Source organism: Perognathus longimembris, chromosome 15 (genome assembly GCF_023159225.1).
Source record: "Perognathus longimembris pacificus isolate PPM17 chromosome 15, ASM2315922v1, whole genome shotgun sequence".
Lineage (NCBI taxonomy): Eukaryota > Metazoa > Chordata > Mammalia > Rodentia > Heteromyidae > Perognathus > Perognathus longimembris.
In genome coordinates, this window is record NC_063175.1 from 8,138,746 (window position 1) to 8,165,703 (window position 26,958).

Consider the following 26,958-nt stretch of genomic DNA (forward strand, 5'->3'; position numbering starts at 1 on the left):
TAAGTTAATTCCTATGGGTTTTTTCTAAGGCTATTACAAATGGAGTTGTTTTCCTGGTTTCAGTCTCGATCTTATTGTTGGCATATAGAAAGGTTGCTGGGTTTTGTGTAACTTTTATTTTTCTTGTTGCTTTTGGTGGTTTGAACTCAAGGCCTTGAGCTTGCTAGGCAGGAACTCTACCACTGGGACCATACCTCAGCTGTTTTTGCTTTAGTAATTACTAAAGGATGGGTTTGGAGCTTTTGCTCAATTCCCCTTCTGAGGTCTCCCACACGGCTGAAGCCATCGTCATGAGCCACCACTCCAGGCTTACTTGTTGAGATAGGACCCTGTCTTCCCTCTCTGTTCTCTGTTTTTCTTGCTCTCCCTGTTCCTCTGGACCTGGCCTTTTGGAAAACCTGAAACTTCCATTGTAGGAGAAGATGGTGGTGTTAGGGCTAGCCTTGGACCTTGGTCCTTCTACCTATACCTCCTTGAAGCTGGGGTTATTGGCATGGACACCCCCCCCCCCCCCACACACACACACACTCCTAGCTTAGAGGAATGATTTTAAAGTAGACTGTGGAGTCTCTCCTGCATTTCATAATCTGTATTTAAAATGAAAACCAGAGAACCAGCCAACTTTATTAACATGGACACCTCTGAAGATCACACATGCCCTCCCTCGTTCCTGCAGTACGTACTGTCCCTTGCTGAGTGTTGTAGGTGCTGGAGCTCAATGGCACATGGAGCACCCCCGTGGCCTTGATAATTGGTTAAAGGCAGCAAACATGCCTTGAAACTGTAGCTGGGCATTTGTGAGACCCTGGTTTTCACTCCTGGCACTTCCAAGATGGAAAATGCACTCTGTTAAGAAGAGGAGGAATAAGAGGACCAGGAGGAGGACATACTGACTCACACTCGTGATCTGAAGATCATGGTTCCAAGCCAGCCCGGGCAGAAAATTGTGAGACTCTCGCCTCTAATTAACCATCAAAAAGTTAAAAAGTGGATCTGGGGCTCAATTAGTAGAGTGCCAGTATTGAAGGGAGAAAAACAGAAAAAAAATTCAGGGATGTGGCACGCCAGGCCCTGACCTCGAACCCCAGTACACACACACACACACACACTCAAATTGTGATTACAAAACAAAGACTTTCCGATGTAAACGTTCCTGACTTGCTTTGTGTACAAAGTGTGCTACATCTTTCCAGATGAGGTTTGTAGTGGAAAACACACCACGGAGTCTGCATCACTAAACTAGTTCTAAATACAGCTGAGCTGCGGTGGCAGCGGGCCTGCCCTCTGCCGGGTGCCAGCTCTGATCACTCTGAGAACCGTGTGTTCCCAGGTGCTCAAGTTCACGCCCAGGACCTTGGCTCAGCACACCCGGGCAAGGCAGACCACAGTCAGCTCCCCTCCCGCGGAAACCCTGGAACATCCCACTCAAGTCTCTTGACTCCTAAACCCTCCTGGGTTCAATCCCAGTGCCCATCTGAGTTTTTAACCGCTAGTTTCCCACCTCAGTGCCTGCCATTTGCGTGCTAATTTTAAGAATTTCGTGTGGATGCTAAGAATTTGCACTACTCATTTGAAGAATGAAAACTTCTGGAGGGTGGAAGAGCAGAGAACAATGGGGAGGCGGGAGGGGGGAAGTTTGTCTGCTGCAGGATGTAACAGGACCATGGAGCCTGTTGAAGTTATTTTAAGAAGAGTGACGAGGAGGCTAGGTGGTTGGGATACATTGTATCCACGCGGGGAGATGTCACAAGGAAACCCCTCCGTGCCTTTGCACCGCTCAATGCAGGCGAGTACAAAGTTAATCCAACCGGCTGGTGGGCAGGGAGGGGGCCCGAGCGGCGGCGCTGCGCTACGGTCCTCCGGCCGGCAGGGGGCGCGCGCCGCCCGCGCCTCCCCGCCCGCGCGCGCGGCCCCGCCCCGCCCCGCCCGCGCCTGCGCTTCCTGCCCCTCCTCGTCCGGGATGCTGCTGCCGCTGCTGCGGGGTAGCTGCTTCCCTTCCTCCTCCCCGGGCGGCGCTGGCGGCGGCGGCGGCGGCGGCGGCGGGGACAAGGGCGCGGGGAGCCGGCCGGCTGCGCAGCCGCAGCGCGGAGTCCGCGGGCCGCCGGGGCCTCTGGAGCCGCGGAGCGCCGAGGCCGGGGCCGAGCCCTCGCGCGCGGCCGAGGCGGAGGCCCGCGGGGCGCCGGGGCCCGGGGCGCGCGGCGGGCGGTGGGCCGGGCGCGAGCCGCATGCGTGCATGGATCCGGGCGCCGCGCTGCACAGGCGGGCCGGGGCCGGCGGCGGCGGCGGCGGCGGCGGCCTGGGCGCGGGCTCCCCGGCGCTGTCGGGCGGCCAGGCCCGTCGGAGGAAGCAGCCCCCGCGTCCGGCCGACTTCAAGCTGCAGGTGATCATCATCGGCTCCCGCGGCGTGGGCAAGACCAGCCTGATGGAGCGCTTCACCGACGACACCTTCTGCGAGGCCTGCAAGTCCACCGTGGGTAAGGGCCGCGCCGGGGCCGGGGCGGGGGGCGCTGCGGGCCCGGCGGCCGGGGGCGGCCCGGGCCCCGAGGACGGACGGCGGTGTCCGGTGCGCCTCCCCCGCCGATCGCCCGCGCCGGGGGGCCCGCCCCCCCCCCTTCGCGCCCTCGGCCTCGGTCACGGGGCCCGGGCGAAGCGTCGTCCGGCCGCGGAAACCCCCCGCCGCGCCCCCGGGGAGGACGGTGGGTGGGAAGGGGGCGCCGGGGAGGCCGTGGGCCTGGGCGGGGCGCTCTCCTACCCCCCCCACTTCCCCGCCCGCCGCGGGCCCGGAGCCACGACGTCGCTTCCCAGCTCCGCACACACTGTTGCGACTTCCCGAGAAGTGGTCCCAAGTTCCCCCGGGGGTGGGGGTGCGTTAAGGCCTGGGGCGCCCGAAGTTCCTCGCTTCACCCAGTGAGGGGCCTGAGAGGCTGCATGACCCCTGACCTCCAGTAACCCGCTGACCTTCAGTAGTGGGAAGGACTCAGAGTGAGGGGCAGAGGGGCTGCATGACCCCTGACCTCCAGTAACCCGCTGACCTTCAGTAGTGGGAAGGACTCAGAGTGAGGGGCAGAGGGGCTGCATGACCCCTGACCTCCGGTAACCCGCCGACCCGCAGTAGTGGGAAGGGTTTCTCCAGGAACGCCCCGTCGGGGACATCCACACAGTGCCGCCGTTCCCAGGTTCTAGATTTGAAAATCCCAGGGGATCGTGTGTGTGTCGCGGGCACTGCCCCCGGCTTCTTCTCCCGGCTTCTTCTCCCAAGGGCGGGTGCTCCACCTCTTAAGCCACAACTCCGCTTCCTGCTTTTTCCTTGTTAATTGGAGACAAGCCTCACCGACTTCACTGCCTGGGCCGTCCTTGAACCGAGGTCCTCAGATCTCAGCCTCCTGAGTAGCTAGGATTACAGACTTGAGCCACAGACATCCCACCCAAAGGAGGTGGTTTTTTTGGTGTTCTTTTTTTTTTTTTTTTAACAAAAGTATACTTTTGGGACTTGACATTGAGATTTTTCTGGTGTTGTTTCTGTGGAAAACCTTTTAAAATTGCCACTGCTAGGAGTACTCTGGTTGAGATGGCTCTTCAGAATAAACACTTCATTGAGATCCTTGGAAGTTGGAGGAGTTGCATGAAGAAACACTGAATAGTTTGGAGATTTGAGATACAGAACTAAAAGGATCATTCCATGTACTCACAGATGTATTTATAAGCAGTGATGGTTCCACTGTTGAGATGACTTTGTATTGTAGAGGATTTTAGGCACATACTCCAGGGAATTTTAAATTGGTGAATTCCATGTAATGAAACAGTACTATGTGCAAAATGTCTTGCTGGAAAATTAAACCCCCAACTTTTGTAGTGACTTTTTAATTTCATTTTTTGGGAACTTACTTCCCTTAATGCTCTTTTGGAATGGACCATTGTGGAAATATTTATGCTTTCTGTACTCTGTTTTCTGAATGTTAGTCTTGGGGACATATTAAAATTCAGTAGCACAATTGTACCTGTTTTGAATATTCTGTATTGGATCATAAAAGAGTATAGGGAGTTATTAAACCAGGAAATGAGGTTTGTATCTGTTTTTTAGTATCTGACTTAAATATAGTAAAGCATAATTCAGAATTGTTTATCCTTTGTGACAACTCCACACTTGGATATATAAAATGAGAGGTGATCGAGTTATGTTTCATGGTGATGGAGGAAGGGGAGCTAGGAGATAAGCAAAGATGTGCTTCATATTGAAAGAGATGAAAGTAGGGAGCACTTTCTGAGCTACATGGGGAAGCACAGCACCACTGTTGGGAGAGAGGCTTTGTAGGACACTTGGGAGCCTTGGCTGCCCTAGTGGGGAGCGTGGACACTGTTGGCAGCAGGAACCATAAAGGCATGGACAGACACAGGACTACACAGAATGACATAGAATATTTGGAAAGGAGCAAGAAAAGGGACTGTCCTGTTTCTCTGTAACACATAAATGCTTGCACATATACAAGTACGCGTCCCTCCGTAATGTTTATGACTTGCTCTGCCACATGTAGGCCATACTTCTTGGCCTTATAAATGTTTCTAATGGCGGGAGTCCAGAGAATGAGGATAAGCCATGGCTGATCTTGAGCTTAAGCGACCACGAAAGTGAGACCTAAAGCTCCTGCCTTAGTTGTTTCCCCAGCCAGTGATTACGATCATTTATGAGTGCTCACTGTGTGCAAGGTGGTAAGCTACCCACCGGGGGTTCAGTGGTGGGCAGCCAAGGGCTCTAGCTAGAGCAAAGCTCGTGGGGACTGGGTGAGCCTGGGCAGTAGAACTGCCACCTGTCCAGGGCTGGGTTGGTTAGCGGGGACTTCTTCCTCACTGGAATGCTGAGAAGCTAAGTTAATTCCAGGAGTGCCTTTGGAAAAATGTTATTTAGATAAAGGGCTTGGGTGTGGTGGTGTATGGGGCTGCTGTTTGAGCAGTTAGCCCTAGGTCCCTCTGAGGCTGGTATTTTCCACTTTGCTCTCTTAGTGAGTGCCCCGCAGGGAAACCGTCTCTGCCCTAGGTGCCAGTTTCGCCTTTCCCTGGTCAGAGCTTTTGGATATTTGATTCTCTTGACAGCCCACTGGAGAAGTCTATACCCCTAACCCCGACCTAATGGATGGCTAAAGCCAGCACAGCTAAAGCCAGTACAGCACTCCTGTAATTCAGAGACTACAAGAGGGTGTCTTTTCTCAGCAGTCCAACTCCCACTCCCACAGGCTTTATCTAACAGGTGCTAATGGAAATCCTTAGGGGTTTGAGATGCTGGACTAGTGTGGACAAAATTGAATCAGTCGAATGTGGAACTCTTAAAATTGATTCAGAAGCTTATTTGCTGTCTAGTGTGCAGAAAACTAAATTTGAGTGGAAATGATAGTTTGCTGTAGAAATTTCCAGCTGTCTTTTTTATCTGTTACCTACCTGTATCAATCTGTCCTTGCCTTTGCAAGCACATGCCAAGTAAAATCATCACTTTTTCCCAAGAAAGAAGACTTACAATAAAGAAGACAACAAATTATGAAGGATGCGGTATCAGGGTTACATAGTTCTAAGTTTCATCCTGACAGTCTCAGTGGTTTTTCTTACTTGTAGCCATGCATCTAACTTGAAGGTGGCCTGTGCCGTTTTGCCTGGCTGTCCCCCTGTACTCTGCCCTGAGCTGAGGGCCTCTGGGGCTTCCCGCTCTGAGGAGAGGGCCTCTGGGCAGAGGTGGGGCCTGCTAGGGGAGCTGGGAGCACAAGTGACCTCCACTCAGGCAGATTGAGAGTTCCTCTGGGAGCAAGAGAACTAAGTGCCCTATAGAAATGCCTTCTGTGGGTCTGCCCTTGAATGTCAGCCGACCAGACAACCAGGCGGATCAAATGTAGTCTGAACCATCACCAGCAGACTATCCATCAAGGGAAGTTGACTTTATTCTAGAAACTTGGGGATTTGTGTTAGAACTCAGAATGGGCATCTAATTCAGGGTTAACATCCTAAACTGTGATTTTATTTTGCTGTTCTGTATTTATGTGCAGTTTTCAAGCCATGACAGGCCTGCCCAAGTATTGCACTTAGGCAAGAAAGCCAAACTCTGCAGCTCTCCAAATGATCCCCTCTCCTTGCCCCCCAGTCTCAGGAGAACCCCACAGCTGCCCCCTGCAGGGTGATGTCATCCATGACTCAGGCAGAAGCAAGTGTAAGCGGAGCCCTGTCTAGTGTGACTGGCTTTATTTAACAGCTTTAATGCAGACTCACGGGCTGCTGCTGTCTGTTTTCTGTGGAATCTGGTCGCTCCTTCAGCGAGTTTGCAGATTTTGTTGGGGTTGGCTGGTAATGTTGAATCTGGATCCAGCCCTGGCTAGATTCTCCTTTGCTCTCTGCTTTTCACACTAAGGGGAAAGATTTCATGGTGTGTGTAGAGATCCTGGTTCTTAGAGATGGCCGTGTTCTCCCCAGCCTTTGGAGCCTGCTGGAGAAGGCAGAATAGCTTCTTTGAGAGTGATAAGTCTCACTTATTCTCTAGCCTGCAGTGCCAGATACGTTGTTCCAACCGAGCATTGGTTTGGACTAGGGAAGAAAACAGGGCTTTGTATAGTGGTTACTGAGCAAGTACTTTTGAGAGGTTCTTTCTGGAAGGTCATTCTGCTTGTCATCTTACAGGCACCAAGCTAACGCCTGCTACCTTACCTGGCCTGTCCCTTTTAGAGGGGAAGTGAGTCACCAAGAGAGCCATAATCAAATGTTAGGAAAGAAGAGAAAGTTATTGTATTTCCACTGACAAAGAAACTAATGACTCTCCTTTCATCCTTCTTCTGCACAGCCTTGAGGTTTAGAAAGTATTTGGAAAACCAAAAATACAGACCCAAAACAGTGCCCTTAATTGAATGTGATTGTTGCTTAATCCTGGGCCTCCTTAGAAACAGGATACAACAACACAGTCACAGACTTACCAGAACACCGTATACATTCTGCAGAAAACCTTTCTGGGTCCCCGTCAATCTGACAGTCCTTACTGCTTGGTGTCCTGTGCTTATGCTATACTTAGAAGTTTATAACCAAAACAACCTCCGGTGCCACCTCAGGCTGCCCGATGGGGAAGGAGCTGACTTAGAAAGCACCTGGCCTTTCCAGCCCGTGACTTAATGCAGAAGCTTTAGGCCTCCAGAGGCCAGGGCAGGGTGATGGGATGGCCCTGTAAGTGAGGCACTGGCTGTTTTTCTCCTCCTAAGCCCGTGTACCCCGGGATGCCAGCAGCCCTTGTTGAATCATGTGCCCACATCCAAAGGGAAAAACATGCAGCCTTCTCCTCCAGTCACCACTACCTTTCCCTGAGATCTCAGCTTCCTGAGTAGCTAGGATTACAGGCGTGAGCCACCGGTGCCAAGTTTTGTTTTCTTTCTCTTGTGGCCAAGAGTTGGAAGGGATGGGTAGTGGCCTTTCTGGGTGGCATGTACTGGAGCCCCTCTGTACCTTACTTCATGTCACATACTTGTCTTACAATGCAGAGTTCCTTTTTGACCATGAAACGTGTCCATAGATCCCTTCTGTCTCTGTGGTGAGTTGGAGTTGCCGAGTCCGGAAGCCAGCCAGGTGCCCACCAGCACGCTTAGACGTACATCTCCAGGCCTTGCCAAGTGCGAAGCCAGCCAGGTGCCCACCAGCACGCTTAGACGTACAGCTCCAGGCCTTGCCAAGTCTGGAAGCCAGCCAGGTGCCCACCAGCACGCTTAGACGTACAGCTCCAGGCCTTGGGCAGTCTACCAGCCTGTCTGGCATCCACTATCTTCCTCATATGTTGATGACAAGGTACACTACAGTGAGTTACAGTGCCTGCAATAGGGCCAGCACTTAGGGGCTCTTCCTGCTTGTCTATGAAAGGAATAAACACCTTTCTTTGAGCCTCTCTCCTGTGTGTGTATGTCCACAGAAGCAGAGCCGTGCAGGAGACCCGAAGGTGTCCGGGTGGTGTGGGGCTCCGGGCTCACAGCCTCGCCCAAGGGGGTCTGGGGTGATCGCAGGGGGTCTGTGTTCTTTTTTAACTCTAGTACTCGTTCATAACACAGTGTCAGCAGGAAAAGCAGAGGGTCGATGTGTTGATTTCAGGGATGAAGAGCTTCCTGGAGACTTCAGGACCTACCTGAGGCAGCAAGCTGGTGCGGCATCTCTTTCCTTGGCGATTTATTCTGTGTCCTTCCGATGCAGAAGACTACTAAGGTGGCAGGTTTTCTCCTAATGTTAGATTTGCCTTTGTGTGTCCTTGACACAATTCTTAGTTTAGTGTTTTGTCAACTCACTAAAAATGCTGGAATCCTCCCTTAGTGGGAATATCACATCCCAAACTGATGTCTAAAAGACATTCTCAGAAGAAATGTTGTGTAAAGGTGGTGTAAATCAATGGCTAGAATCACCCGCTGTGTGAATGGAGGCCTACTCCGAGCCTGTGGGCTTCTTCCACATGGTAGTTAGTGTTCAGCAAAGCCTAGATGGTCTGCTGCAAGCCCAGGTCTTGGGTGGGGAGAAGCAGGGAAGTGGGCACAGAGGTGGGCCAAGGAGTTTTGCTGCCTCTTACTGGAAAGGACTGTGAAGGAAGAAGTGTCTGTTTTCCTGTCTCTGTTTTCATTTTCTGTCATTTGTTTTGGCCCAGCCTAAAATAAACCCAGAAATGTGTTGGAATTGCCCTCCCTGCCTTCTGAGCAAGGAGGTCCCAGCCCCTCCTGCTGTTAGCCAGGATGAAGCCTGGAGCAGAGGCTGCTTTGTTCTCACGGCTGTGGTTAGGACTGTTTGTGCAGATCATCTCCCTCTTCCCACTTCTGCTCTCGGGGTGTTCACTGTGGGCAGTGGTGTGAGTGGAATGGTGTGTGTGGCATGGCTGTAGGCAGATCACCACTTCTGTCTCATGGGGCTGCCAAGAGAATTGACTGCATTGGATGTCAGGCTGCAGATAGCCACTGTCATTATTACTGAAGGAATTAAGGAGAAGGTGAACAGTAATGACTGGTGTGGCAGTCTAAGCCCACTGATAGCAAGAAGGGTAGCCCTGTAACCTGGGGCCTTTCTAGAGCATCACTTTCTAGAGCATAACATAGGCTAGAAAGACCTGCTTACAGTTGGTAAGCCTAAAGAGGAACGTCTTTATCAGAACAATCCACAGTTCCATATTAGTGCCAGGCAGTGCCCTTTAGACTTCAAGCAACGCCCAGTCTGGAGAACACACAGCCAGGATTGAGGGGCAGCAGCCTAGAAGGATGGATGTGATGTCGGCTGGGTCGCCTCCAAAACTTGAGGACATGAATGAGGGTCAGAGCAGAGCATCAGGGAAGGATTCCATGGGAAATCTAGGATTTAAAAGGTTTCTGGGCAGACAGGGAGGCTCTCTAAGAAGAGCGGACCTCAAAACAAGCCTCCTTAGCCGAGTGCACGTGTTGATTGCGCTCAGTGTGATGACCGTATCACCCTTAGTGAGGAGAGGTCTGATGCTTCTGGGAGCTTGTCAGAAACTGGGTTTTCAGCAGGGCTGTCATACAGATGAATGTGATATGCCCTCTTTGCCCTTCACTTGTTTACAAATACCCTGGAGCTCCTCAGTGAGGGGCCGCTGGTCTCTGCTGACTTCCCTTGAAGCTAGGGTCCACCAAATAAAGAGATTATTGGTGACTTTGTACCATTTATTATTTCTACTACCATCGTTTTTGTGGCATGTAAATGTTACAAACAGATAACATTAAGAGATATTTTTTACCCTGTATGTAAGAAGAATTTTAGAACCGTGGTTGTATGCTTTTACACAGAGAAATGTTTCTAAGCCTTAACTTGTAGCAAGTTTCTGGGTATTACAATCTACTTAAGAGAGGGCACTATTTTAAAGAGCTGCTTATCTTTTATGGAATTTTACATATAGGGTATTTTTCTGTGGTTGTTAGTGATGTTATTGTGGTTAATCTATTCACTTAATTATGTATTGTCTTCATGGTGGATAGATTCTTAATTCTCTTTACCATCAAATAATCTTTGCCTTGCTTATTTTCTGATTTTTGAATTTGAAGTCCTGTCCTTTTATTTTTTTTCTCATTAAACTTTGTGATTACAAAATAGTCCTCATGTAGGACTGCCAGAATTGGGTTGGTTTCTCAAGCTGGCTGGAAAAGACAGCCAAGTCTTAGAGGAGACAGCTCAGTTGAAGCCCCAAACACCTACTATGCTGTTCAAGGGGCACTGTTAGGAGATTGGGAGCACAGCTCAGCGGCAGAAGCAGCTAGTTCTTCTCAGTCAGATAGCAGCTGCTGTGACAAGTTTCACAAGTTACAACTCCCCTAACTAAAAATTTAAAAGCAAACTCACTTAAAGTAACTGGGGATATGACAGTGTGACTCTGATCTGTGAATTCCATCATATGACAGCAGTGATCGCCCGGCTTTGGTCCTGTGGAGACATACGGTGTGATCTGCACTGCTGAGCCTCATCCGTGTCACTCTGGGTACAGTTCCCTTGTGGTGGGCCACTAAGGCCCTGCTCAGGGCCTGCTTCTAGACTCAACCGGAGCCTGAGTGTCATCTAACTGGAGAGCAGTGGGCTCCAGAACTGAAAGTGAAATTGAGTTACCAGCTCTTCTTGTCCAGCCATATTTGCAATTGTGCGAAATGTACAGTGGGCTTTCAGCCTTGTTTTACTTGGGGCATTTTATATTCAGGCAGCTTTTCTTCATTGTACATACTGGGGACTCCCCTGCCAGCTCCAGGGTTGTAAACATGTCTTGATTCTGGCTGGAGTCTACAATGTGTTACTAATTATAAAACCAGTCACATGTCTTTCTCTTTACCTCAGATCCTCATCTGACCACTGCCGCCTCAGGTCTCAGGGATGGGCAGGGCCACGTTGAACAGGGCCGCTGCCTGCCTGCTTGCATACTGGGAAGGGTCAGGAAGCTGTCTGCAAGCCTGCCTCCTTCCCGTCTCCTCTTAGTTGTCAGAATTGGGTAAAAAAAAAAATATTGTCTTCACGTATTTAAGTTTTCCATAGCCCAAAAGCACATCAGATATGATAAAAATACAATTTTAGTTCTCAAAATATATCTGAAGCTTAATGGGTTGAGTTGAAAAGGAAAGATGTTATATGATGGTTTGCTCGGTCACATTAAAAGTTAAACATGAGTGTGTTAATTTAAGTATGAAGTGTTTGCCTGTCAGGGGCCTTGCAGTGTTGCTGAGGTTGGCCTTGAATCTTTCTTTTTTTTTTTTTTTAAATCAGTCATGGGGCTTGAACTTGAGGCCTGGGCTCTGTCCCTGAGCTCTTCAGCTCAAGGCTAGCGCTCCACCACTTGAGCCACAGCGCCATTTCCAGTTTTCTGGTGGTTAATTGGAGATAAGAGTCTCATGGATTTCCTGCCTGGGCTAGCTTTGAACTGCGAACCTGAGATCTCAGCCTCCTGAGTAATTAGGATTATAGGCGTGAGCCACTAGCACCCAACTACTGCTGCTTCTCCTCCTCCTCCTCCCCTTCCTCCTTCCTCCTTTTAATAATATTCTATTGTAAAGGTGATATACAGAGGGGTTACCCTTACATAAGTAAGGTAATGAGTACATTTCTTGTTGAACAGTGTTTCCCACTTTCCCTTCCCCCCAGGTTGTAAGGTTCATTTCCAACCTAGTGTCTAGTGAGTATCGCTGTTGCATTGGTTCACCATTTTGTTTTTCCCCTTCTCTTCCCCAAATCAAATAAACATATATACAAGACATGGGATACCAAAATCAAAATCAGTGACAACAGGGGGTATACCAAAGCAAGGGATGGGGGGACAAAAGGAAAGAAGAAATGACTTCACACAGTACATTAAAAAACACACAACAACAAAAAACTTCCTTTTCTGTATCTTGGAGTTCATTTGATTAGCATCATTTTATATAGTCCTGTATACATAGCTATTGGGATCCTCTGCTAGGACTTCCTAGACATATACTAATTATTACAAATGAGGTTCTTTGGATCTGGCTCACTTATGATTTTTTTCCCAAGTCTTTCCATTTCCTTATGAATGGGGCAATGTCATTCTTTCTGACAGAGGCATAGAATTCTACTGTGAATATATACTACATTTTCTTGATTCATTTATGTACTGAGAAGCATCTGGGTTGGTTCCATATCTTAACTATGGCAAATAATACAGAAGAGTGAGGCTGAAATCAGAAAAGCAACTCCTTTTGTAATAGCCTAAAAAAAAATACCTGGGAATTAACCAAAGAGATGAAGGACCTCTATGATGAAAACTTTAAAAATCTGAAAAAGGAAATTAAAGCAGATTTAAGGAAGTAGAAAAAACCTCCCAGCTCCTGGATTGTGAGGATTAACATCATGGAATATGGCAATACTGCCAAAAGCTTTCTACAAATTCATTGCAATACCCATCAATATTCCAACACCGTTCTTTAATGAAATAGAAGAAGCAATCCAAAAATTCATATGGAATAATAGAAGAGCCTTAATAGCAAAGTAGCAGGAAGAATATCAATATCAAACTTGAAATTCTATTAAAAAGGTGTTGTTATAAAAATCAGCATGGTACTGGCACATGAACAGGCCTGAGAAAAAAATGGAATAGAATTGAAGACCCAGAAATTAAATGATCCCACAGACCTATGACCACCTAATCTTTGATAAGGGAGCGAAAAATCATCAGATGGAAGAAAAACAGCCTCTTCCATGTACAGTGCTGGCAGAATTGGCTATGCATGTGTAGAAAACTGAAGTTAGATTCTTATATATCACCTTGCACCAGAATCAATTCCAAATGGATCCAAGACCTCGAGGTAAGAGCAGATACCCTGAAAATAATACAAGAAGAATAGGGGAAACACTAGGGCTCCTTGGCACAGGTCGAAACTTATTAAATAAAGATCCAGAAACACAACAAACCAAAGAAAGGCTGGGTAAATGGGATTGCATCAAACTGCAGAGCTTCTACGTGGCAAAGGACATGGCTAGTAAGATAACTAGAAAGCCCACAGGTTCGGAGAAGATCTTCACTATTAAAATAGACAGGACCTCATATCAAAAATATACCTAGAGTTCAAAAAAATTAAGCTCCCAATAAAGAAATCCTGAAGGAAACATCTACCCCATTAATAAATGGGCTAAGAAATTAAAAATAGACTTCTGGAGAGGAAATAAGAATGGCTAATAGACACATGAGGAAATGTTTAACATCTCTGGCCATAAAAGAAATGCAGATCAAAATAACAGAGATTCCACCTCACCCCAGTAAGAATGGCCATTATCAAGAAACTAATAACAACATTTTCTGGTGGGGGTGTGGCCAAAAGGGAACCCTACTACACTGTTGCTGGGAATGCAAACTTGCTCAGCCACTCTGGAAAGAAGTATGGAAGTTCCTCAAAGGGCTCTACTATGATCCAAAATAGTCCCACTCCTGAACATTTACCCAACTGTTCATTCACAAGACCTTGAATCTCGTGCTCATTTAATCTGGCCTCAGCCTCCTGCATGCTAGGACCTTGAAATGCCACTGTCTCCGTAGGGGAAATCTTTAAGAGCAACATTTCCTTTTTAACTAGAATAAATTCCAAATTCAAGATCAGATTTTTAGTGTTCCTTTGTCAGAGTGATTTTTAAATGGCTTGTTTGCTAAACTCTGGCAGTGGGAAACTGAACTCTGAGTAGCAGATGTGAGGAGTTGCTTTCTAGTTTTGTACAAAGCCCAGGCAGATACTTTTATGTATCTGCCCTATCCTGGGATTTTGTGATCCTGGTCTTCCCTCCCCACCCACCTCACCCCCCCTGCATTTTCCTGGTAAGGATATATGAAACTCATGAATTGCATGTTTATTGTTTGGTTATATTTATTTGTTTTGCTTACAGGTGTTGACTTTAAAATCAAGACTGTAGAGCTAAGAGGAAAGAAAATCCGGTTACAGATCTGGTAAGTTGGCCCAGCGTCCTATGTGGGATGAGCTGGGGAGCCAGCTCGCCTCGCCCCAGCTTCTGTTCCTTAGCTTGTTTTAGAATCAGTTGGACAGCATGGGCTTCAGCAGAGAATTTCGGAGTCTCTACTTCACCCTTGATTTACACACAGGGTATCTGTTACTTTGCATGATGGCTAGTTTAGAGCCTTTATACACTGTTTTCAAGTAATTTGATGTCTCAAAACTGCCTTCACTAATTTTGGTTGCTCAAATGCTTGTCTTGAGCTGGAGAGGTTGCTCAGTGGTAGAGTACTTAACTTGCCTAGTAGCATGCTCCCAAGTTCCATCCTCAACACTGGGGGAAAAAAAAGAAAGAAAAGAAAGCTCATCTCCATGTCTTTAGTTTTATTTTGTGTGTGGTAGATTTCAAAGAGAGCTGAATGCTGTCACAGGCAGATGGGCTTGAGGGGGGTAGCTCGCCACCTGCAGACAGTTCTGGGGCCGTATGTGTGGTGCATTGGTGGAGACCACGCCGCAGCGCCTTCAGCTGTGTGCGGCCTTTGTGACCCGACTCCCTTCTGCCTGTTAGAAGCAATCCAGATGCCTCTGCCTGAAGAGAAGCCTTAGAAATGGCAGGAGAGCTCACAGCAGTTGGAGTTAACTGTGCGAGGAGCTTGCTGTGGCCCCTGGAGGAAAAGTAGGGCCTAGTGTGGCAGGGATAGAGCTGTCTGAGCATGCCCTTGTTTCCACAACACTGATATGGCGTACTCAGCTTACTAACTCCTCTTGGCAGGTCACCCTCCGCTCTGACTGTCTGTCCACCATCTGTGTGTGTTTGCTTTCATCCGCGTTAACTGCTGCCTCATCTGTGCCATCACCGGTCACCTAACGCTTGAATGTTAGTGCCATGTCTCCATCCTTCATCTGTGTCCCTGTCTCGGGCACAGCTGCCGCCAAGCCAGCCTTGCCTGCCCACCGAAGTGTCTGAGGTAATGCCTTCATTTGCCCCCCTGTGGCCTTCTTGCCCACTCCTTAAGAGCGCTAAGGGTTTTATTTTGCTTGATTATAAAACCTTAGGTCCTGTCTGGATATCTGAGTAACAGAAGGTGGTCCTTTTTTGAGGAGTGTATGAGTAGATACATTGTTTCATTGACTTGTGTTGCAAGCCATAGGGATAGGCCTCATCTGAAGGGAGATCAGGACCTGGGTGATGGATGAGGGTTCTTTCTCATAAGGAGGCTAGTGGAGCTAACAGAACGTGTGGCAGCTTGCTTTGCTGGGTGACCATGTCCAGTGACTGGCCCATCAGAATAATAAGTCTTAATGTGTTAATACTGAAGTTTTCGTGTTGGAGGTAATCCAGTTTGTGAAAGTGTGTCCAAATGCCCACCTCCTTGGGACTCCCCCCACCAGACTGTGCTGGTGGCATTGGTTATAATCCTCCCGGTATGGATTGAGCCCCCTGCCCCATAGGAGCTAGCAGTGAGAAGAGTGGAGGTGTGGGCCCAGAATCGCATGGGGCTCTCAGACTCCTTTTCTCCTGACCGTGAATGCATTCTCCCCCCCCCCCCCCAGTTTCTCCCCTGCTTCACTCATGACCCACACACCCCCGCCTTTGGCTTCTGAATTTGACAGCTCTTACTGAAGGAGGGAGGAACAGTGAGATTCACTGGATTTATTGAGAGGTTGAGTGCAAACTTTCTACATGGAATATTCCAGTAATTTTAGAAAGTAAGACTTATCTTTTCTTTAAAGGCTGTGAAGAATAAATACCCACTAACAGTTTAGAAGACTTTTTTATCTTGAAATTGAAATAAAGGCTTGGTGATTGAGCTCAGTAGTAATAGCACTTGCGTATTAATACATCTTAGGTGGAAGTCTTAGGTGGATCGTAGGTAAAACAACAAACACACAGAGACAGACACCAGATAAAGGAACCTTTTTTTTCATTTTGCTACAGAATACCACTTATGTAAAGTACAGGTTGGACCAGGTACCGGTGGCTTGTGCCATTGGTCCTAGGTACTTAAGAGGCTGAGATCTGAGGATCATGATTCAAGGTCAGCCTGTGCAGATGATCCTGAGAGATTCTCCTCTCCGATTAGCTAGCAAAATACTGAGAGTGAAGGTATGTCTCAGTGGTAGAATGCCAACAATGAGCAAGAAAGCTGAGCAAGCCTGAGGCCCTGAGTTTATAAACTCTAGTTCTGGCCAAAAAAAATTTTAATTAATTAAATTTTAAAATAAAATGCCCTTTGAGTATCTTTTACTCAAAATGCTTAGCATCAGAAGTATTACAGATAATGGGATATTTGCACAGACATAGTGAGATGCCTTGGAGAATGGGTCCCAAATCTAAACAAATTGATTATACATATCCTGAAGGTAGTTTTGCATACTACTTTTAGTGTGCGAATATTTGACTGTGACCCATCCTATGCGGTTTAGACGTGGGGTTTTCCACTTGTGACATCTTGCTGAAAGTTTCAGCACTCAACAGGGTTTAGGTTTGGGGGCACACTGGGGTTTTGAAGTAGAGATACGCAGCCTGTGGTTCACGGTGTGATTGTATACACTACGGACACAGTTCACAGCAGTTCCGTGCTGCTGCTGGCATATTTGTCACGTGCGTTCTGTCACTTACTCTGTGCTTGGATGACGCTTTTGTTTTCTTTGTGGTCCTGGAGATTGAACCCAGAGCCTTGCACCACACTTGAGCCATGCAGACAGCCCGAGCTCTGCTTTTCCACCCTGAAGCCACTTATTCAATTATTTTGTAGCCATTCTAAGCAAATTTTGGTTGCTATAGGTTCCCAGAAGTTTCTATCACATTTTCACAAGACCGTTTTCTCATCATTGTCACTTTTTTTTTTTCAATTCCTTGGTTGTCTGTAGTTGGAAGGACCACTTTTCTCTCCACGTATTATTTCTTAAGATTGTTTCTAAAGGAGAATGTGGTAGCTAGCGTATATTTCTGTGAATTTGCATTCATGCACTCATGGAAATGACCCCGGTAAACTTGGGCTCAGGTGTTGATGGACTTGAGGCCATAAAGTGTATCTCCTACATGAGGCAAATGTAGGAATACAGTGATTCTCCTGAGAGCTGGGGGCAAGTCCCCAGAACCTCAGTGAAAGTAATGAACAAACAAATGAATGATCACTTCCCTTCATCGTTGGAGTTTTGTTGCAGCAGCATTCTTGGTTCACATCATGTTCGTGTCTTTGTGATCACTACTTGGAAAAAGCAGAGCATTTCATATGTTGAAGTTGATTCTTACAATGAAAATCAGTATCATTTGTATAGACATACTCAGTACAGCACATTAGAATCTTTGAATTGCTTAAACACTGTTAAATTCACAAGCTGAGGGATCAGAATTATGGGAATGTTTCAATTTGTACAAAAAGTAGAGAAAAATCAGGATAAGATGGCATGCTAGCTTTTAGCAAATGATGAGGAGATGACACAAGTAAACTAAGTCACAGTGAAAATTCTAGTTCATAGTGATCAAGAAGGGAAAGTGAAGGGCTGGGAATATGGCCTAGTAGCAAGAGTGCTTGCCTCGTATACATGAAGCTCTGGGTTCGATTCCTCAGCAACACATATAGAAAAGGCCAGAAGTGGCACTGTGGCTCAAGTGGCAGAGTGCTAGTCTTGAGCAAAAAGAAGCCAATGACAGTGCTCAGGCCCTGAATTCAAGCCCCAGGACTGGCAAAAAAAAAAAGAAGGGAAGAAGTGAGGAATCTCATCTTCACAGAGAGAGGAGAGCATTGCCTTACTGTCATGTAAGTCTTTGAAAAGCAAAGATGTGGCATGTTTTGGTGCTGGCCCTTAAGTAAGTACTTAACAAGTATGTGCTGATCAGACCAGCATTTCATTTCTCCTGTTACCTAACCATACAAAATGGCAGATAATTCAGTGTGGAGGGAAAGTAAGCAGGTGAGGTTGTCCACATGAATATTTGGGGGTGGGAAGGGCATCTCTGAAGCTGCTTAGCATGCAGAGCCAGGCACAGACATAGGGAGCGGTGAGTTGTCTTAAGAAATGGTTTTTCCTGTTTTATTTTGAAAAAAAATGAGTGATAGTATATTCTGCTATATTGACCGCCCCCCCCCCCCTTGCTGATTTCCTTACTGGGGGCCAGGGGAGTTAATCCTGGTTCATATCTAGTTGTTAACTCATGTAGAAAGATACCTTGTATCACATAGTTTAGGTCAACCTTGATTCCATCTGCTGTGTAACTGGAAGGCTGAGGAGATGGCGCTTGTTCCTCATAGAAGAGAAATGGGGACGTAGCGGGTATTGTAGTGTGGGGTTACTGACTTTGACTTTTGTGAGGAGCTGATTTTTGCTGCTGTTTCATAGGGACACGGCAGGTCAGGAGAGATTCAACAGCATTACCTCAGCTTACTACAGAAGTGCCAAGGGGATCATATTAGTATATGATATCACGAAGAAGGAGACATTTGACGATTTGCCAAAGTGGATGAAGATGATTGATAAGGTACGTGTTACATCCCTAGTGGATACAAGCTCTGCTGTGGGTGCCAGTCCTCACTTAAAAGGGAGAAGGGGAAAGGAGACACGGGCTTTGCAACCTGATTGTCATGTAGTACAGTGACAACCCTCTGAGTAGGAGTGTAAGAGCTTGTTATAGCCTAGTAAATGGTCCAGAACCAGTGGGGTTTTTACTCTGCACCTGGCCTGTCTCCTTCCACCTTTGTGGCTGCTCCCATAGCATCAAGCTCCTTGCGGGAAGGTCAGTGGAGGCTCACTTTGTGCTCTGAGAAGGCACCATCTCCTCAGGAAACCCACCCTCAGCATTGTAAATGTTCTCTAGCTCAATTTGAACAAGAGATTTTTATTTTGGCTCATAATCTATACAGAAGACCTATGTCTAATTGCTTAATCTGTGGATTTTCCTCTCAGAGTTGGATGCCCACAGGTTCACCCTTGAGAGGCAGAGCTCTTACAGGGAGTTATGATGGTGTACAGTTGGCCATAGCTTGAGATCTTTGTTACCCGTATTCAATATTTGGTTCTTAATTCCTTTATGCTACAGTCACACCTAAATATACGTGGGTTTTGTTTACAAATTATGTTTAAATCTGTGCTGGTAGCTCACACCTGTAATCCTAGCTACTCAAGAGCTGAGAACTGAGGATCACAATTCAAAGCTAGCTCATTCAGAAAATCCTTGAGCCTCTTATCCCATTTAACCACCAGAAAACCAGCAGAAGTAAATTAGTGGTTCCAAGTGATAGAACTTTACCCTTGAGCAAAAAAGCTCAGGAATAGCACCCAGGCCCCTGAGTGCAAGCCCCATAACTGAGGAACAGAACTATACCACCAAACCAACAACAAACCTAATTATGTTTTGTCTACAGTTGTCTTGATATTAGAGACTGTTTATTTCCAACTGTGTGTATGTGCATGCACACATGTGTATGTGTGCTAGTACCCAGGTCTGAACCTGGATGTCGTCCCTTAACATTTTGTTCAAGGCTGGTGCGCTATCACTTGAGCCACATGTTCACTTCGGCTTTGGTGGTTACTTGGAGACTATGTGTCTCCTGGACTTTCCTGCCCGGGGTTACTTGGAACCCTGATCCTCAGATCTCAGCCTCATGAGGAGCTAGGATACAAGTGCCAACCACTCTGCCTGGCTTACTTTGTTTATCAGGCACATGTTTGAAATGAGCCGCTTTGAAGTGGGTCCCTGCTCTGAGCTTGGCTTTGTCACTGGGCAAATGATTTCTCCTCATACCAAAGTGTTACAAAACCAGAGCTGCTTTGCCTGTCACACAATGTGCTGGCCACCAAGACGAAAGATTTTCATAAAAGGCAGCAGCCCCAAGGGCATAAGAGGAACGAAACCTCATACTCTTCATGTCTAGAAAGTGGCAGTGTTAGGCTCAGAGGTTCGTACCCTGACATCTAAAGGCCACATCAAACCCTGTGAGGCCCAAGGCCACTGGTGTCAACATTAGTGGCTGTCAAATCCCTGGGATGCAACTTAGACAGGCACATGACAGAGCTGGTGACCGGCATGCGTGTGACAAATGGTGAGAGGCTCCAAGTGAGAGAAGTAAAAAGTCCAAAGGCTGCTTGCTTAGTGTAGATTAGAGTAGGCTCGTGGTTTTGGTTGTTGGTGATTATGGAAGTTAGGATTGTGGGCTGGGCATGAAAGTGATTCCAGTACTCGGGAAGCTGAAGCAGGAGGACCAGGAGCTTGAGGCCAGCCTGACTCACATAGCAAGACTCCGTCTCAAAAAAAACAAACCAAAACAAACAAACAAACAAAAAACAACCAGATAGGTAAATAAGAACCCGTTAGGAGTCTTGGAGACAGAGATCTCATTCTTTTGAGGGTTCCATTTCTGAGACCAGCGCTGGGTATTAAGAGGCTCTGGCTGTGGCAGCTACATGTTTGCTGCTAGTTCATGCCCCAAGGCAATTATAATTATAAAGAAGAGTCCTTAATGTAGTCTAAAACTAATGCAGTGAATAGAAAAACATGAGAAAATGACACACACCCTTCAGGCCTAGTAAGTACTTGAATTTGTCAATCCACCAATATCTTCAGGTCTGAAGCCCCCCCCCCCCCCCCCCGCCCCATCCACCCCCTCCCCGCCCTTCCTCAGACACTTGAGTCATTTCCTGGGTGCTCTCTGTGGGGCCAATACCACCCGCCTCAGTGCCTTGTGTGTAGTCTGTTCCAGAGGATACACACAAAATTCAAGGAGTTATACAAGAGCTTTTAACCTTTTTTTTTTTTTTTTTACCAGTTTTTTTTTTTCTTTTTGGCCAGTCCTGGGGCTTGGACTCAGGGCCTGAGCACTGTCCCTGGCTTCTTCCCGCTCAAGGCTAGCACTCTGCCACTTGAGCCACATCGCCGCTTCTGGCCGTTTTCTGTATATGTGGTGCTGGGGAATCGAACCTAGGGCCTTGTGTATCCGAGGCAGGCACTCTTGCCACTAGGCTATATCTCCAGCCCGCTTTTAACCTTTTTTAAACAAGAAAAAGTATTGTGCCTCTATTTTTGAAAAATGAATAAATGCAACCTCGGTTCCCCCCCCCAGTTCCAAAACGAATCCCTTTATTATAGAAAGATAGAAAATCAAGAAAAGCACAAAAATCAGTTTGAAAATGTAGACTCCATTTGGTTTTGCACCCTGCTTACCACACTAGATAATCTGTCCTACAAGTCTTGCTGCATCATCCAGTGGTATTCATAAGCATAGAGATGTTTTTGTTTTGTTGGTGGTACTGGGATTTAAGCTCAGGTCCTTACTCTTGCTAGGCAGGTGCTCTACTACTTGAACCATAACCCTACCATGTTTGCTTTTAAGTAGGATCTTGTATTTTTGCCTGGGGCTAGCCTCACACACTGACACCTGTGGTCTTCCACGTAGTTGGGTTGACTGGTGGACACCAACATGCCCAGCTTATGGTTGAGATGGAGTCTTGCTAACTTCTTGCCTCAAACCGTGATCCTCTCAGATCCTGTCTTTACCCCCAGAATAGCTAGGATTACAGGTATAAGTCATGGCGCCCCAGCCTTGTTTTTATGCATACTTTTATTCTTTATGTGTTTGGGGGGTTAATGATCATTTTGGGAATGAGGCGCTGCCCGTATTTTAAATCATTCCCTTCATGGGGTCTTAGATGTTACTGGGTCTAAGGCCAACAACATGGGGCTTCTTTTCTGCCGTGCTCTTCGCCCTGTCAGTCACTTGTCCCCTGTTGGTCCTAAAGCCGCCCACAGGTGTCAGGGGTAGGGACAATGGGGTGAGCAGTGGCAGGGGCGGGGCTGGCTGCATTGCTGTTGGTGTGTGACCACGCCCATCTCTGAAACTCCTCAGTATGCTTCCGAAGATGCCGAACTCCTCCTCGTGGGGAACAAGCTGGACTGTGAGGCGGACAGAGAAATCAGCCGGCAGCAGGGAGAGAAGGTAAGGTGCACCCTGGGTGCGGCTCCCGCCAGCTCGCAAGTGGCTCATCTTCCATGATGAAGCAGTTACCTCTGCAGTGATCCCTCAGTCATGGCCTTCCGTTTGTTTAGTATTTTCCCCCTGTTCTTTGAATTCATTTTGAAGTGTATACGATATGTTATTATTTAAACTGACATCCAGAAAAACTGTTTTTGGAGTTGTGGAGTTGTGAGATCTGATTTCGTGGTTCCACGGGCCTTGGCTGTGCTGGGGGTGTGGTCCTGAAGGAGCCATGATACTTGCTAGAAGTGTGAACTTGGTACATGAGCATAAGCGAGGCTGTCCAGACCTTTAGTCTTGTTCCCAGAGCCTGGGGCTGGCACAGCTCGCAGCGCCTTCCTGCCCAGCGAGGCCGGTGTGTGCTGCGGCCCACAGTGACCAGGTGCCATGTCTCCCCAGTTTGCACAGCAGATAACCGGGATGCGGTTCTGCGAAGCAAGTGCCAAGGACAACTTTAATGTGGACGAGATCTTCCTGAAGCTCGTGGATGACATTCTGAAGAAGGTACAAGCAACTGCAGCATGAAAGAATTTCATTGTCAGTGAAAGGAATGGAGGAAAAACATTGCAGTGCTCATGGTCCTGTCCGGGAGCCAGGGGTAGTTGCTGCCTGGCCCAGGAACCAGTTGGAGACAGCTGGTCTCCCTCAGAACCCTCTGCTGGTGTGCAGGCTGCTGGCCTCACCCAGTTGCGGGGGGAAATGGGGGTACGGTGCTGTACACCACTGCGTCCATATGCTTGAGCAGCACATGCAAGGCTGGCCTTGATCCTGGCACTGTAAAAGGAAAGAAAGCCAGGCACCAGCGGCTCATGCATGTCATCCTAGCTACTCAGGAGGCTGAGATCTGAGGATAGTGGGTCCAAGCCTACACTAGCAGGAAAGTCTGAGACTCTTAATCTCCAATTAATCACCAAGAAATCTGAAAGTAAAGCTGTGGCTCAAATGGTAGAACACGAGCCTTGAGCAGAAAAAAGCTCAGGGACAGCGTGAGTTCAAGCCCCGGGTACAAAACATGCACACACACACACACACACACACACACAAATACAAATAAGGCAATGTGCCTGGGGCACGGCTCGGTGATACAGCACTTGCCTGGCGTGTGTGAGGCCTACCTTCCAGCCCAAGCATCACAAAAATAACTACAGAGACAGTGAAGCAAATACTTTGGGGCTAGGGTGGAGCCTAGTGGTAGAACACTCATCTGGTATGCCTTGTGCCTTGACTGTAGTTTTCTGATCAGCAAATATGAAAGGGCTAAGGGCTAGGAATGTGGCTTAGCGGTAGAGTGCTTGCCTAGCATGCATGAAGCCCTGGGTTTGAATCCTGAGCACCACATAAACAGAAAAAGCCAGAAGTGGCACTGTGGCTTAAGTGGTAGAGTGCTATGCTTGAGCAAAAGAAGGTCAGGGACAGTGCCCAGGCCCTGAGTTCAAGCCCCAAGACTGGCCAAAAAAATTTTTTAAGGGCCAAGTTTATTAGCATTCTTTTTTTTTTTTTTCCTGTTCTATAAGAACTGAGTTTGATGGACGGTGGGGGAAGTTGGCATTGTTCTCTCACCTGAGAGGTGCTTGCCATCTCCTGGTTCCCACCCCAGTGGGTGTTTCCTTTTCAGAGACCTTTGGATGGTGCCTGTGGCTCTGAAATTGCTCTCTAGCTCTCATGCAAGGGTTTTGGTGAAAGATTTGTTTGTCCTTGCTATCCACCAGGGGTTGTTTCCAGGACCCTCGGAAACGCCAAAGTCAGTGGATGCTCTTGTGTAAAATATTGTTGTGTTTGCACCTAACCCACCTCCATCCTGTCACCTTAAGGTGACTGAATGACCTCCAGTGCCAACTGCTGTGTGCACATGTGTAAACACAGGGAATGAGGCCAAGGAAACTGCGCATGCTCCATACCTTCAGAGAGCTTTTAATATTAATACTTTGTCTTCTACATAATTGTGCCCTTTGCTGCTTTTTACCTTGTAAGATTGCAACGTCGTTTGTGTTTCCCCTTATCCTGTAGATGCCTCTGGATATTTTAAGGAACGAGTTGTCCAATAGCATCCTCTCCCTACAACCCGAGCCCGAGATCCCGCCAGAGCTGCCTCCGCCAAGACCACACGTCCGATGCTGTTGAATTGCTGCTTTGGAGACGGAGTGCAGCCCATTCCTCGAGAGGGAAACCTTCTGTCCTGCACTACAATCATTTCGACAATTCCTTCCGCACTTTGTAATCCAAGTCAGAGCTATACACTAACTTGTAAATATGCAAATATACAATCCTGGGTAAGTTTGGGTTGTAAGTTACGTATTTCCCTCCAAATTCTATTTCCTTCATTACCCCAGTGTCTAGTGTACACACACTGGGAAATGTACTTCTAATATGAAGAATGGGAGAGAGCGAGAAGAGCTATGATGTTTCTTAAATAATATAATTGTCCTTGTTAGTTATGAGGACAGAAGATATTCTGATAACGAGAGAACGTGGTGCTTTGCTTACTTAAAGACATTTGTAAAACTAAAGACATTGGGAGGGGCTAAGTAAGTGCTTTTTCTTTATTTACAAGACATTTCCAGCTGTAGCAACTTTGAAGTATTGGTGTTTCTGCCGCAGGCGAAGCTCCAGCCCGAGCCACCACTGAAGGGTATTAGTGTTCTGAACTGGCTGGATATTTCTACCCAGAGGCTGGATCGGTGGTTCAGAATCTCTGGTGGTCTTCCTGATGGGTGTTCCTAACACAAGGACAACAAAGATTCAATTAAAAACATTCTGTTAGGCTAGGGGTACGGCTCGGTGGTAGAACACCTGCCTAGCATGTGTGAGGCCATGCCCAGCACTGCAAAAAAAAAAAAAAAAAATGTGTGAAAGAGAAAGATTTTAAAGGCACATTGCTTCCTAAACAAATCCTGTTTCAAGGAATTTTCAAGACACCTTTACTCTATGAGAGGATACGGGTGTGCTGGCATCCGCACTCTGTAACATTGTCACGATGAAACTCCTCCTCTTGACTGGTGAAGTTTATTCCCATTAAGCGTAAACTGTGTTGACCTTTTTTTTCCCTTTGGTCTGATAATGAATTTGTGAACTCCCTTTTTGGTATATCTTTTATTAAACTGCACTGTTTGGTTTAGTCAAGATAAATAAGGAAGTATTGTATTGGAATAACTTGGCGTGTCCCGAGTGTTGTGCTGAGAAGCATCGTGGTCTTTCTACACTAATGAAGTGCAAATAAAATTTTGTATTTATGAATGACAATTGAGTTGCCGCACTTACTTGTACAATTATAAATCATACTCTGACAACATCCACATTTTAATCTTTTCAGTGTTTTTGTTTTTGCAGGTACCAGGGCTTTAACTTAGATTCTCACACTCTTGCTCTCTTGCTCTCAGCTGGCGCTCTACAACTTGAGCCATACTTCTAGCCCTAGCTTTTTGCTGGTTAATTGGAGATGGAATCTCACAGACTTTTCTGCCGAGGCTGGCTTGAACCTCAGTCCCCTAGGTATAACCTTCCGGAGTAGCCAGGATTGTAGATGTAAGTCACTGGAGACCAGTTTTTGCTTGCTCTCTTGATTTGTAAAAAAACCATCCTTTTAAAAAAGTTTGGGATATTATTTTATGTTGCTATATTTCATTGTCTTTGATTAGTGTCTCACCTGATTCTCACAGAAACTGAAATAAGTAGGGCTAAATATGAATGAATCTTGAGACATCTGTGCAGATGGACAGGAATATAAGCCACTAAAGTACAAATGAAGATCCCCGAGACTGCAGTATCCCTGTAGGCAGAGCCTCAACTCCAGACATGGGTCAGAGTCAGAGCTGAGCAGCTTGCAGAGAACTGCAGTGCTTGTTGTAAAGCCAAGGGAGCAGCAGGTTTGTGCCCACGCTCGTCGCCATCCTCCTTCCTTCTGCACCTCATCTGCTGCTGTGTTTAATTGCTTCAAGTTGGGAAACGTGAGGTGAGCACCTTAGGCTCGGGAGGTGGAGCAGACTACTCCGAGGCCAGCCTAGACAGGTTAGTGAAGCCCCATCCCGGCCAACAAGCCTGTTGTCCTCGCTATTCAAGAGATTAGGTCAGGTGATTGCTATCCAAGGGAGGACCAGACCAAAGCTTGAGCTCCTGTTTACCAAAGAAGTATTGGGATAGTGGCTAAAGTGGTTGCGCACCTGCCTAGATGTATGAGGTCCTGAGTTCAAACTCTAGGACTGCCAAAAAGAATGGTACTGGTTGGAAGCAAAGGGAATGTGAGGGTCATTGTATTGACAACATGTTGATTTGGAGTCAGACCGAAGCTTCAGAAGACTGATATTCACAGTAAACCTCCTGTGCTAACCATCAACATCAATTATAGCTTCCTGCCTCTTAGAACTGTTGGCATAAACCTGTTCTTATGGTAGACGTCAGGCAAGTCGTGGAAGTGCAGTCCAATTGTGCACACACAAAATCAAAAGTGAGTTCTTACAGTACTTTGAAAGTTATTGCTTAAAAGTGTTTTAAAGTTCTGCCTTGGTGTTTTTAACAAGGAGACGAGCTTGATGTGTATATGGACCACAGTTCTGAACCCTAATGTTACACACAGAGGAGGGCTAACCCTCCTACCTCCCTCGGTGTGAGCAGATGGCTCAGTGAGCTCTCACTCTCACCCTCCTCGCCCAGCAAAGCCCAGCACAGCTTCCAGAGCAGGAGAACTCAGCATTGTTGGCTGATTACAGGGGTGGGGTTCACATCCCAAGTGCCAAGACTAACCAAAGACTTTACTGTCTTACGCGGTTCATTTCTTCAAGGAAAAAAAAAGCAAGCTATTGTGGTCTGATAAATGCTTGGGGTTGAGATGTACATTAGAGGGCTGGGGGTCTGGGACAAGTGTGCCGGCTTTGTGAGCCTGAAGCTCGGAGTCAAAGCCTTGATGCCATCTAAGAGCTAGGGCTCATTTCTCCACTGATTAAAAGGATCAAAAGGGAGTCCGGTGCCAGTAGCCCATGCCTATCCTCGCTTCTCGGGAAACTGAGACCTAAGGATTGCAGGTTGAAGCCAGCCCAGGCAGGAAAGTTTGTGAGTTTGTGTCT

General features: G+C 47.2%; 1 protein-coding gene across 1 annotated transcript; it reads left to right on the plus strand.

Annotated features, from left to right (window-relative positions):
• The first annotated feature begins 1,960 nt into the window (after positions 1-1,960).
• Rab12 (RAB12, member RAS oncogene family) lies at positions 1,961-25,141 on the plus strand. The gene is made up of 6 exons (XM_048363187.1): positions 1,961-2,474; positions 13,861-13,921; positions 18,273-18,411; positions 21,773-21,862; positions 22,301-22,405; positions 23,909-25,141. The coding sequence occupies exons 1-6, from the start codon at positions 1,961-1,963 to the stop codon at positions 24,020-24,022; spliced, it is 1,023 nt and encodes a 340-aa protein (XP_048219144.1). The 3' UTR covers positions 24,023-25,141.
• The last annotated feature ends 1,817 nt before the right edge of the window (positions 25,142-26,958 follow it).